At 51.6% G+C, this 11,692-nt stretch overlaps 1 protein-coding gene across 2 annotated transcripts in view; it reads left to right on the top strand.

Moving 5' to 3' along the window:
* Positions 1–1,533: 1,533 nt before the first annotated feature.
* The window catches only part of acap1 (ArfGAP with coiled-coil, ankyrin repeat and PH domains 1), a 36,975-nt gene continuing 26,816 nt past the window's right edge, over positions 1,534–11,692 (top strand). The window contains exons 1-4 of one of the 2 annotated variants that reach the window (XM_088628212.1): positions 1,534–2,300; positions 8,391–8,448; positions 9,508–9,627; positions 10,822–10,875. In XM_088628212.1, coding sequence (XP_088484338.1) covers positions 2,248–2,300; positions 8,391–8,448; positions 9,508–9,627; positions 10,822–10,875 — 285 coding nt within the window. In that variant the 5' untranslated portion in view covers positions 1,534–2,247. The remainder of the gene's footprint in view (positions 2,301–8,390; positions 8,449–9,507; positions 9,628–10,821; positions 10,876–11,692) is intronic. The other variant, XM_088628210.1, reaches the window with a different exon arrangement.

The raw sequence follows: 11,692 nt of genomic DNA, 5'->3' as shown, positions 1-11,692 counted from the left end.
AAAAGCCTCCTTCAGAGTTTTCTAGTGCACGTTTTTTGTCTTGTTGGATTTCCCGGTTTTCGGACACAACTTTTCCCTTTCGATCTCGTCTCCTGGATTTCGCCTTTCGGTTCGTCTTCTCTGATTGTCTCCGCTCTTTCCGGTTAACTGATCTCCAGCTTCTCCCATCTCCCACCTTGCTTCTGGATTCCGATTTTGTACTGTTTGCCTCTGCGTCCCGCAAAATTCACGGCTTCGCACAGGATCCCCGGGAAAACCACCTGCAGGATCCCTGACAGAGGGGGCCCAGAGAGCTGTCCCCTGGGTCGATTCTGCACGTTCCCGACAAGAGGTCTCCCTCTAGGCCGATTCTCTCGTCGTCACATTGACCGGGACTGATGTTCCAGGCAGAGCAGGACAACCACATCACTCAAGGAGTGGACGGGCCTGTACGTCTTCCATCACGACGGCCATCGAGATGGGAGACGTCAAGCCTAGAAGCGCCAGGCTCATCTCTGGTTTGACCTGTGTTTCCTGGATAGCCGACGCTTGTGCATATCCAATCACTTTGAGTTAAAGCATCTCTTAGTTTTCACCTTAAGCGTCACATCTTGTGTAGGGGTGAAGCACAAAGCATCCGTTCACACGGAGGTCAGTGGCCAGAGATCGCACTGCCTGCTGCAGCTCTGTGGTCTGTGCGTGCGCTACACACCCCTTGTACGACTTTTTCATCCACCCATTTTCTAACCACTCCGTCCAGTTCAGGGTCACGGTGGTGCCTGGGTCTATCCCAGCAAGCAACGGGCACAAGGCAGGGTACACCCTGGATGGGACGCCAGTCCGTCACAGGACGCACACAGGGACACACACTCACACCAGTGCCAGTTTTCCCAGAAGCCAGTTCACCTACCATGCTGGTAGGTCTCTGGACTGTGGGAGGAAAACCCACACGAACAGAGGGAGACGGACAGACAAACTCCACACAGACAGCACCCGAGGGATTGAACCCAGGGCCCCTGCGCCGCCAAAACCGCTTGTCATTTCCTTTCAAACCATGGCAACGCCAGAGGGAATACGTAACATCACAAACAGTAGAAAGACTGCGGCACCCCTCACTGGGCATGTGAAAAGTGTCTTTTCCACGTTCACGAACCTGTGCGTGGGCTCACGCGAGTAAAGCCATTCACGCGGCCTGGAGGGACAAAACTGCCCGCACACGCTAAACTCGAGTGGCTGGTCTCTGCCCTCGGCCGGACGCCTCCTCGTCGTCATTATAGGATAAAATGTTATTAGTGCTTTCAGGCAACCGCGCGCTGTGCAACTCGCCCTGCGGTCGCCCGGGCTCTTGCAATCAAAATTCCGGGGCGGAGTTTTTCTCTTTTTTTTTTAAAAAAAAAAGGCAGCTCGCCTGAGCGAAGAGAGATGCCACCTCTCCCAATCCGTCACCCGCCTCTCTCTTTCTTCTGTCTGTCTGCCTTCTCTCTCTTTTTTTTTTAATTTGCAACTGCGAAACCCGTCACTTCACCGCACACCCAGCAACATCACAACAGACGCACACACCCGGAAACCGGCTGCCAGTTTGAGAGGAGAGCGGGGCGCCGGACGAGAGGAGAGGAAGGAACGGCAGTTCATTTCTTTTCTTTTTTTTTTGACAGCCCTGCTTCGCCAAGGCTTTCTCTGCTCCTGTACACAAACAGCATTATAACCGCCTCGTATCCTGAACTTCACATCTCCGTACATCCGTGTTTTGAGGAAAGCACGCCCTCCTTATCCCCTGCTGCGGGGACGCGGGCTTCTTCAGCCGTGTTGCGAGTGGGGAGCCGTGACAGCGACACGAGAGACAGCCGCAGGACAGGACCCCGGGAGAGCCAACCCCCGTGGACATGAACGAACACGTCCGAATTTATTCTTTTATTTAATTCGCCTTGCTCTCAGTTGGTTTCGGAATCAAATCCTCCCGCGAAGTTTGGAATATAAATATTTCTCCGTGTGCAGTACGTTTAAAACCTTGCCCGGCAGGGTACTCGTGTTGCTCTGCGATTACGCTGCATTACTCTGCAATCTGTACTGAAACGCAAATGCGATAACCGATTTATTTTCCGACGGAGTCGCAGAGGGGACGAATAATCGAGTGGAAAACTACCCGTCTCCTCACCGGAACAGCAGTCCACGCGCGGAATCTCTCTCTTCTTCTTTTAAATCTTAGTGTTGGTTTTTTTCTCCTTCTTCGCTGCAATCAAAGTTTTGGAAAGAAACCGGCCACTAAGCATGACGGTGAAACTGGATTTTGAAGAATGCTTAAAAGATTCGCCACGCTTCAGGTAAGAACAGCGGAAGAAACAAAAAACCAATTTCCGAACATCCAAGTTTGTTAATTGCTGTTTTAACGCTGCGGTTTAAAAGGGGCTAAGCTCGATGCTGGGTAGTAGGTTATGAGTTCGAGGTCAGGAGACGCGGTACTGGACAAGATCAGGGTACCTGGCCTGCCGAGACCGCGGGCGAAAACAGCAGAGGTTTTAAAAAGTTTGAAACACCAAAAAGTAGAGGCGTCTCAGCTGCCCGATAGAGCAGGAAACGATCGCGTCGTGCGCATCGTGGGCTCAGCTGCTCCGCACTGCGCCGTGCGGACTGGTACTTGCCCACACCAGGTAAGATGAGGTCAAACCAGACGGAGGAAGCGTTACAGCGCCGGGCCAGTCGGCGCGCAATTGAGCGACGCCGTGACTTTGCCCGATTATCTTCAAACGCGATATTTTTAACAGCGTCGCCAGCGTTTCCCCTCCAGTGCCCCAGTCTGGTGACGCAGCGCTGCCTTTCGGGCGAGACGCCGAGCCGAGGTCCTGACTGCCTGGTCCTTCCAGTTCCCGTGACGCTGCTAGCAACAGCAAGGGTGTTAACTGCAGTGTCCTGGCTGACCCCCCGCCCCACTCGGGACTTGAACAGTCCAGGCCGTTTAAGGTCCCTCTTGACTGAAGCGGAGCAGCAGCAGTTTCTCTCGCCTCTATCGGGATGGGCTGTGCGGTGGAGCCGCGGTGCCTCCAGGAAGCATCTTATGGGATGAAGTGTGAGGAATTAGCGTGACTGTCACTGCTGAAGTCCGCTGAGTGCGCAGCCAACATCACAAACACCTATAAAGGACACCAGGCCCCCCCCGCCCCAGAAAAGTCAGTTCTCCACTTTGTTGAAGCGATTCCTCTCGCTGTGCCCAAAGCAGATCTTTGGAGGGCCTGCACCCAGCTTCTCCTCGTTGTTGGTACTGCTTTGCCAGATGAGGCCGTGTGGGTATTATAGACTAGATGCGCTGAAAAAGTGATGGCTCCGAAATCGCGTCATTTCTGTACGCACCTGTAAACGACACTGGGCGCACTGCTGCTGTTCTGTGAAATTCACACCTGAGTTGTCAGCCTTCGTTGGGGTGAAACGCCGCCGCACAGCGAGTTCTTTTTGCAATCAGTTCGCTGTTGCGGTCAGGCGCTTAATTCAATTGTCTTGGCTAAGAGGGATGAGCTGGCCAGCGGTACCCAACACCTAACTGCTCACCTGGGGGGCGGGGGGAGGGGGCACTTCAGGGCAGATGGAGGAGGTGTGAACCTGCGCCACACTGAAATGGGTCCCCCTCCCCCTGCAGCCCTGACTCGAGCAGTGAGAGAGCCAACCCACAAAAGCACACGTTATAGGATGTGAGAGAGTTCACATGACCGAGTTACAGGAAGATGCAGTGTGGCGGAGACTTGCTACTTTACTCTGCTCTGAAAACGAGAAAGTTTCCACGGGTTGACCCCCCCACGACGGGCTCCTGCAATCAAAAGTTGAATATATATTCTGCTTCTAAAGCAGGTAACAGTCAAATACCAGATCTTCCAGTGCATTCCAGTATAGGATTTATGTCCAGCCAGCTCTTTGATTGCTCCAACACACTCACCTATTAGAGCCATTTGCCTTTGACACACTGCTGAGAGAAGTGGCGTATACACAGGCTTTCCCTGATTGAACTGAATGAATTATTATACCAACTGAACAATCAAAGAGCTGGCTGGACATAAATCCTATACTGGAATGCACTGGAAGATCTGGTATTTGACTGTTACCTGCTTTAGAAGCAGAATATATATTTACCTTCTGATTGCAGGAGCCTGTCGTGGGGGGGTGAACCCATGGAAATCAAGAGTAAGGGTATTTGTGACTGGAAACCGAAGGCACTTCTGTTGCTGCTGGATGGGTTCCAGACTACTGGGTACTTGGAACAAACTGTCCAGCCGTTCTGAGGAATTTCTCTGGCTCCTTTGCGGAAATATAGGGTCTCATTCAGGCATCAGTTGGCTGCAAGCGAGATTAGCCCAAACGCCTCCTCTCATTTCTAGCCGTTCTGGTGTCCTTTCCGTAATGGAATCTCAATTTTTCCGATTTTCTCTTCCGGAAAAAAAAACAAAACACAGGAGAGGAGGCAATGCTGGTCTGTTCTCTACACGTTCAAAATTGCTAAGAGGTGACCTGAGGTCTTGGTGGCCATGACTGGCGTGTAATTGGCACAGGTGTGGTCATGGGGGGCACAGCAAGGTCTTGGTGAAGATGGGTTTGGTGCAGCGGCCAGTCAGGTAGACTGGTGGCAAGTCCACGTGTAGTCGGAACGTGACCCGGCCGGGCTGCTGATGATCTGGCTCATCCACGTCGTCACGCAGAGTGAAAGGCCGCCATCTTCCTGCCGATCCATTTCGGGCTCTTCCAGTGGCAGGAGACTCCTGGGCTGGCCGACACCACACGCTGGATGTACTGATACGTGTTTCTAAGGCGGAAAGGCAGGTGTTGCTCGGGAAAGGCAACAGGTGATGAATCGTGGTTTTGGGGTGTCTGTGTTCGGTTCAGGGGAAGACTGTGCCGACATGCAGCGTTTGTGACAGCTTTCCAGACGTTTGTTTCTTACTGTGTTCAGTTACTGGCTGGACTAGCAAGCTACTCTAGTAAAAAATAAAAAGTTTATGTTTGTTTTTGGTGGACAGGGGAGCGGTTAGGCTGGAAGGAGGGGTTAGGGTCCTCTGATTCAGTCATAAAAACATTCTGGAGGTTTTTCGCATCAGAAAGTTTGGCCCTCGCAGCGGCGAAGCCCGGTTTTTCGTTTACTGTTCTGGGGGTTTCGAGACCAGGTCGCTCTGCAGCGATTTGTCTCGGTCTCGACTAGTTCCTAGACCACGTTTTCAGCAGACATGAGAGACAAAGTGCTTTCTTAATGGAAGAACAGGGGAGCGATGTGAGCTGTGGTCAAGTTCAATAGGATGTGCTCTGATTCAGACATTCACCAATTGACTGTGTCTGTCTTATTCAAAGCTGTCCTGTTATCTTTAGTCTGGCCTTGTCTTGTTGGAAAAAATGTGCTTTATTTGTGATTTTATTGTCACCTCACGCTTTCAGACCCTGGGTTGGATTTAATCCTTGGACATGAGAGGGGAAAAAAAGAAGCCCCCCAACAGGAGACAGGCAGGCCTAGAGGAAATATTCAGGACAGTTCGAACCGCTGCAGCAGATACAGCCTCCGGTTGCCATGCAACCCTGGGAGGGGGGAGTGATGAGTGAACAGGAAGTCAACAGTTTTAGATGCAGCAAATGATAAAAAGGAGACAGGAAGTTGTGTGTGTGTTGGAGGTGGGGGTGTGATGGCTGCAGTGAGTAAGAGACGGTCTGTCAACGAACAGGTCGAGAGTGAGGTGTCATGCTTGAGCAGAAGCACACCGAGGCCATGACAAAAATAGGGAACAGATTAAATAACCCTTACACCACACACCCCACACCAGGCTCCTTCTGAAAAACCCCGCAGAGAAGTAGAAATATTCAGAACAATGGGAGGTAGTCAGGTAATTACCCTTCCCTTGTCATTGTCTGCCCCCCCCCCCCCCCCACGCCAGCTGTCTCAAACCAAAAAGTTTCTTCAAATTAGTTTTTTTCCCCCTTCCCGTCCTCTGTTATTTCGGGAACCTTCATGTCTTCCGCCGTGCACGGACGTGCGTGGGCCTCGCTCTCCGGAACGAGCAGCGTCACCGAGGCCCGGCAGGAAGCAGCTCCGACCGTGCTGCAGAAGGCCCAGCCGTGCGAGCGTGTGTGCGAGCGTGGGTGCGTGCGAGCGTGCATGCGTGTGTGCGAGCCCTAGCCTGCGTGCGTGTGTGCACTCGAACGTGCATGCGTGGGTGCGCACCCTAGCCTGCGTGCGTGTGTGCGAGCTTGGGTGCGCACGAGTGTGCATGTGTGTGCGTGAGCGTGCATGCGTGTGTGCGAGCGTGGGTGTGTGTGTGTGTGATGTGATCTGCGAGGTGCAGAGAGGTTCTGAGCGACTTGACGGGCGGGGCTGAGGCCGAGGCACTCAGTTCCGCCATTGGAGCTGCAGCCAGCGCCCGGAACCTCGAGCTGGGCTTGATTTCATCTGGATCGGAGCGTGTGGGACCCGATCTGTTTAGAATCAGACCATGGAAAAGGGGGAGGGTTGTACCTCCAGCACATGCAATGAACAGGAATGGGATGGGTGCTACCTGCTGGCTGGAACCTCCTGAGCTACTCTGCTGTGTGGGAGGTGCAGCAGGTACAGGACCTCTGTCACCAGTCCAACTGACCAGCCTCTCCGTGACACAGGCCCTTTTCCCTGATCTGACTGCAAGCACATCGAGGGCCCTCCTCCAATGGCCAGCTGTCAAAGCCCAGCCCCGGTACAGCCCAGTAAAGGCAGGGCTGAGCGCAGCAGAGCAGAGAAAGATCAATTACAAACCAGACTCGAGCACAGAGTGGTGTGGGGAAGGATGATGCTATATTGGAGGAATCTCAGGGGGGGGGAAAAGCTTTTTATTCCTCAGATGTAAATTCTAATCAAAGCCCGTGCACAGTCATAATGATGTAAAGATGAAGTGTCAAAATATGTGCTGTACAGCTTTTTAAAATCTGTTCGTTCTTGACATATCTGGCTAAAAATAGACGCAGAACTGATGCTGCAAAGTCACAGAGGCTTTGTTCACGTTCATCTGTTCTTCACGGTTTCCTCCTGACAAGCCCTTACACATGGCCGCTGGTTACTCCACCTGATATAGCGAACCACAGTGTCCTTCAGTTGGTAAAAACACACTTCAGTGTTTATATGGATGCTAAGTAGCTTTGAAATATAGTATTTACAAATAAAGTGTCAAAATACTGAATTAAGAGGAAAGATTGAACTGTTCTGCTCAGAAGTGATGAGATTATGGCTTCAGAGTTCTAGAAACAAGTACATCAAACCATAAGGTTTACAGGACCTTAACCAAACTGTAACCCACTAATAAAATCAGAGGAGTTAAGTGAGAGCTTGAGTTGAAAAGGAAACAGGAAGACATTCTGCCTCTCCAGGAAATGAGCTTGACCATCCTATTCTGCTGGCACATTGATTGTACAGCAATGGAAATCTGATCAATCAGCAGTCTGATCCACTCCAGGGTTCACGGTGCAGTTAAACTCCCATTGCACAGCAGTCTGATCCTCTCCAGATTTTACAATGCTTTCAGTAAAACTCCCAATTGCACAACATTCTGATTTGTTCCAGGGTTTACAGTGCTGATTATCCGATTCCAATTGCACAGCATTCAGTCTACTCCAGGGTTAACAATGCAGTCAGTCAGACTTTGTACAGCAGTCGTATTCACTCCAGGGTTTACCCCACTGTTAAACTCCCATTGTAAAGCAGTCTGATCTTCTCCACGGTTTATAATGCTGTCAAACTCAAAATGCACATAAGCCTAACACCCTTGTTTACTGTCCTTTCAGTAAAACGTCCTTTACAGAGCAGTCTAATCCTCTCCAGGTTTTACAGTGCTGTCAGTCAAACTCCCATTGCACATCAGTCTGATCCATTCCAGGTTTTGCAATGCTGATAATCAGATTTCCATTGCACAGTAGTCTGATTTTCTCCCTTCATTACAATTCTGTATGTAAAAACATCCAATAGCACTCAAGGTTTATGAACCCTAGAGATCGTGCATTGATGGCTGCCATCTTGAATCCCCATATATACTGTAGCTGTGTGGCTGTGGGTTATCTCAGGGTGTTTGGAGAATAGCGTGAAGTATGCTCTGTAACAAATAGCTGGCAAGATGCAAAATTGTGCATCGACCCTTCTGAGATATTTTATTACATTGAATAGCTTCCATATAGCATCCCACATCCTTCATTCCTGTTTTCATTCCCTCTTCCTCATTTACGGTTACTGTTACAGTTGCGGCTGATACAGTCGGACCTGCTGTTCGATTTTGAATTGGAACTAGTTTTGGTTAATGAACAAAATCGTGAACCTTTAAACGACAAATTTTTTTCCCCCGATTTGCGTGTCTTGGCAGTTCAACTTGGTTTAAGTAACTGACACGCAACACTAATCCTCGTGCATTAACACTTTTTTTTCTTGCTGTCAGGGCTGCGATCGAAGGTGTGGAGAGCGATGTCAGCGAACTGGAGACCAAGCTTGACAAGGTGAGAGCGATCGGTCTGTGAGCACCGTTCCCTGCCCTGCTCAGTGCTCCTTGTCTTTTATGCGGTGTTTTTTTTTTCACACGTCTCTTAGATTTCACCACCGAAATCTAAGTAGCCGAGCAGATCTGCACAGTTCATTCCGCAGATGTTATTCTGCATCGCTGTGAAAGACTGAAGCCTGTGACCGTAATCTCGGCACCCTGCAATTTTTACAAGCTTTGCTGCTGATTTAATGAATGAAATAAAGGGTCTGATGACTTGTGCCTCTTTTTCGTCATCCTCCTCTGGTTTTATTAAACGGTTGTTCATGAATAAATCCGACACATTAAGGTGACACTCTCCTAAAAAGAGATTTGTCTGTGTCAGAGAGGGGGGAACTTGAATTAAGGAAGTAGGGAGGCTTCAAAGGCTCACCTCACATGTTGGCACACACCGAAGCTTTTAAGCACATAAAAAGCAGAACTTAGCCTTAACTGACATCCTACAGTAAATCTGTACAGTATCCTATTTTGTTTTGTCACAAAGCAGCCGTGTCTGGGGGAACCCTTTACGTTTTACATTGAGAAGCTGCACCTGTTCTTCTCCTGGTCTCACCATCCTTGCGTTGTGCGTCGGCTGGGCTTTGCCAGTCTTTCCCCCTGTGATTTGCATCAGAGAGGTCAGAGGCCGGACGGCTAACCTGCCCATCTTGCTTGTTTGCTAGCCAGCAGCTCAGCGGTTCATGACGACGCATCCCTCGGTGTCATTCGTGTGCTGTTTTTTTTCCCCCTTTTCTCTGTCCTCGAACGCCCCTGACCTCCGTTTTCACGTCTGTCCCTGGCTCCTTGTAGAAGCCCGTCCAGCGGACTGGGTCAGCGCCCAGTTTAACACGTGCCTCAGAACGCACAGCTGAAACAAAGCGATACCAGACCCTCCCCCCCTGCTCGCTTCCCGGGTGACCATAAAGGCCTGCCGTTTCTCTCGCCTCCCCAGTGAGTGGGCCGCGCAGATGGTCCGCCTGTGCCTGAGCCCCTAAATGACCGCCGCTCTGGCCTCTCCTCTCCCTGTGCTCCCCCCCAGCTGGTGAAGCAGTGCCACAGCATGCTCGAGGCGGGCAAGACGTACTGCAGCAACAGCCGGCAGTTCGTGACGGGCATCCGGGAGCTCGGGCAGTACTCCTGCGGCGACAGCGGGATGAGGGTGAGTGGAGGCGTCCCTGGCCTGCGCGTGGCGCTGGCGTCTCTCTGGACAGCAGGGGCGGTCGGATGCCAGAGCGTGCAACGTGTTCCTCGGGGGGAATGTGGCGCAGGCAGCTGCTACAGCAGAGTGATTTGATTGACGTAGCCGATGCCAGCTGGTCATTAACAGTCTCACGGCGGCATTATCTAGACGTGGGATTGCTAATGCATCCCACCCCCTTGTCCCGACACGTGCGTCGGGAGTCTGCGATTCAGAACAAAGCGACACAACCTCTGTGAAGCGGCCCGGTTATATTGTAAACAAGCAGGCTTGTGAACCCGCCTCTTTTTAACCCAATAGAAATATTGCTCTCGATTTCAAGACAGTTTTTCAGACAAATACTACTGACTTGTTAACTCTGCATGCAGATCACGTTGGAACATTTTCCCCGGGGAAATGTCTGTAGCACCACCCCTGTATTTAGTTGCATGTACTGTACATCGCCTTACATTAGTCGTCACAGTGACTAGTGAGCAGGAAGGGCCGTTTCACGTCACAATTCTTGGGAACGCGAATGCGAGTTTGCAGCAGCATTGCGACTTACAGTACTTTCGCAAAGCTCACAATTTTGCGTTGAATTCGAAAGCTGCAATTTATTTCCAGAATGTCAGTGAATTTCTTTTGTGACTTGAGATGTAATAACCGCTCTGAAAACTAGGGAGTGCAGTTCCCTTTGGTTCCCATGGTGTTACCCGCCTATCGGGATACCCTCTCTGGAGGTAGGGTGCCACCGAGGAAAGGTGGGTGCCAGCGGGCAAGGGCCCCTTCTGCTCCCTCCTGCGACGGCTGGGTGCCTGCAGGGTGGCGGGCACGGTCAAGGTGCGGTGTTGCTCCAAAGTCCCACGAGGTGTCGTGGACCTCCCAGCGCGACCAGCCCTGAGAGCCCCAGTCGGACTGGGCACGATTGGGGACCCCACTCGCACTTCCCTCCCCCCCCCCCTTGCCCCCTCCAGCCGGACAGCTGTCACAGCTGGTGATCCCGCCCTGGGGCGGGCATAGAGTGAGGAAAAACACTTCCCTGAAAGCTCTTTTTTTTTTAAAAAGGGGAAAATAAAATTGCCCGGCTTCTGGAATGCGCGCGGTCCCACACTCCGGGGGCCGGGGCGCGCTGAGGCCAAGTACCAAGTGCTAACGAGCTCCCTCTCCGTCCCGCAGGACTGCCTGGAGAAGTTCTCCGCCAAGCTGTCCCTGATGATCGACGCCCACGGGGTGAGTTCGCTCCCGCTCCTTGACCGGGCCCAGCGCCCCCCTTTTCCAACGCAGCAGCTCGCGAGGAACGGGCCGCCTCCCGTTACAGCCGAGCCGATCCAGGTCTAATTTCGGCAGGGGCAGGCCAGCGGTCTGAGGCGTGGCTTCTCCCACTCGGGCGGCGTCAGACTCTCAGGTCCAAGACAGATCGGAGCGTGCTAAATTTACTCCTCTTACTGTCCACCCCGGTCTTTCCTCAAGAGCGAAAATCCCCACACTGCAATTAGAAACCTACAAACGTCTACAGACAGGAACTGAGGTGACAGCAGCTCCAGCCACTGTGCTCATTTTTACACACATTTTCAGCCTTTTAACACCGAGCAAACGACAGCACCGCTTGTAAACCGTCTACGTTTCCCTACAAGTCACCACCTCCACAGCTTAGCCGAAACTTCCCCCATCAATGATATGTGCTGTGGTGCTAAAAAAAACAAAACAGTTTTAAAGTAAATTCCTGCATGATAAATTTACAGAGCCTACAAAATTGCTTCTTCCAAGTCCTGCAGTCATTTTTCCGCCCCAGTACGCCTACCCTGGTCCTGGAGACAGTCCGATGTCATCTGGACAGCTCAGCCCTAAGCCCACGCTTTCTAGAGATGTCATTTAAATGTCGGTGTTTCAGAGCTTCAGAGGCTACAGATGAGAGGAGGAGGCCGTTTGGCCTGTCATGCCCATATGGTCCTTTTCTCTGTAGACCCATTGGCAGAACACATGCGCCAATGTGGGAGACCTCTTGAAGCACCCAAAGAGAGGGAGTCGTTCAGAACCACAGCCAGTT

The sequence above is a fragment of the Lepisosteus platostomus genome, chromosome 4 (genome assembly GCF_059453375.1).
Source record: "Lepisosteus platostomus isolate fLepPlt1 chromosome 4, fLepPlt1.hap1, whole genome shotgun sequence".
NCBI lineage: Eukaryota > Metazoa > Chordata > Actinopteri > Semionotiformes > Lepisosteidae > Lepisosteus > Lepisosteus platostomus.
This window is presented reverse-complemented; position numbering and strand designations above follow the sequence as displayed.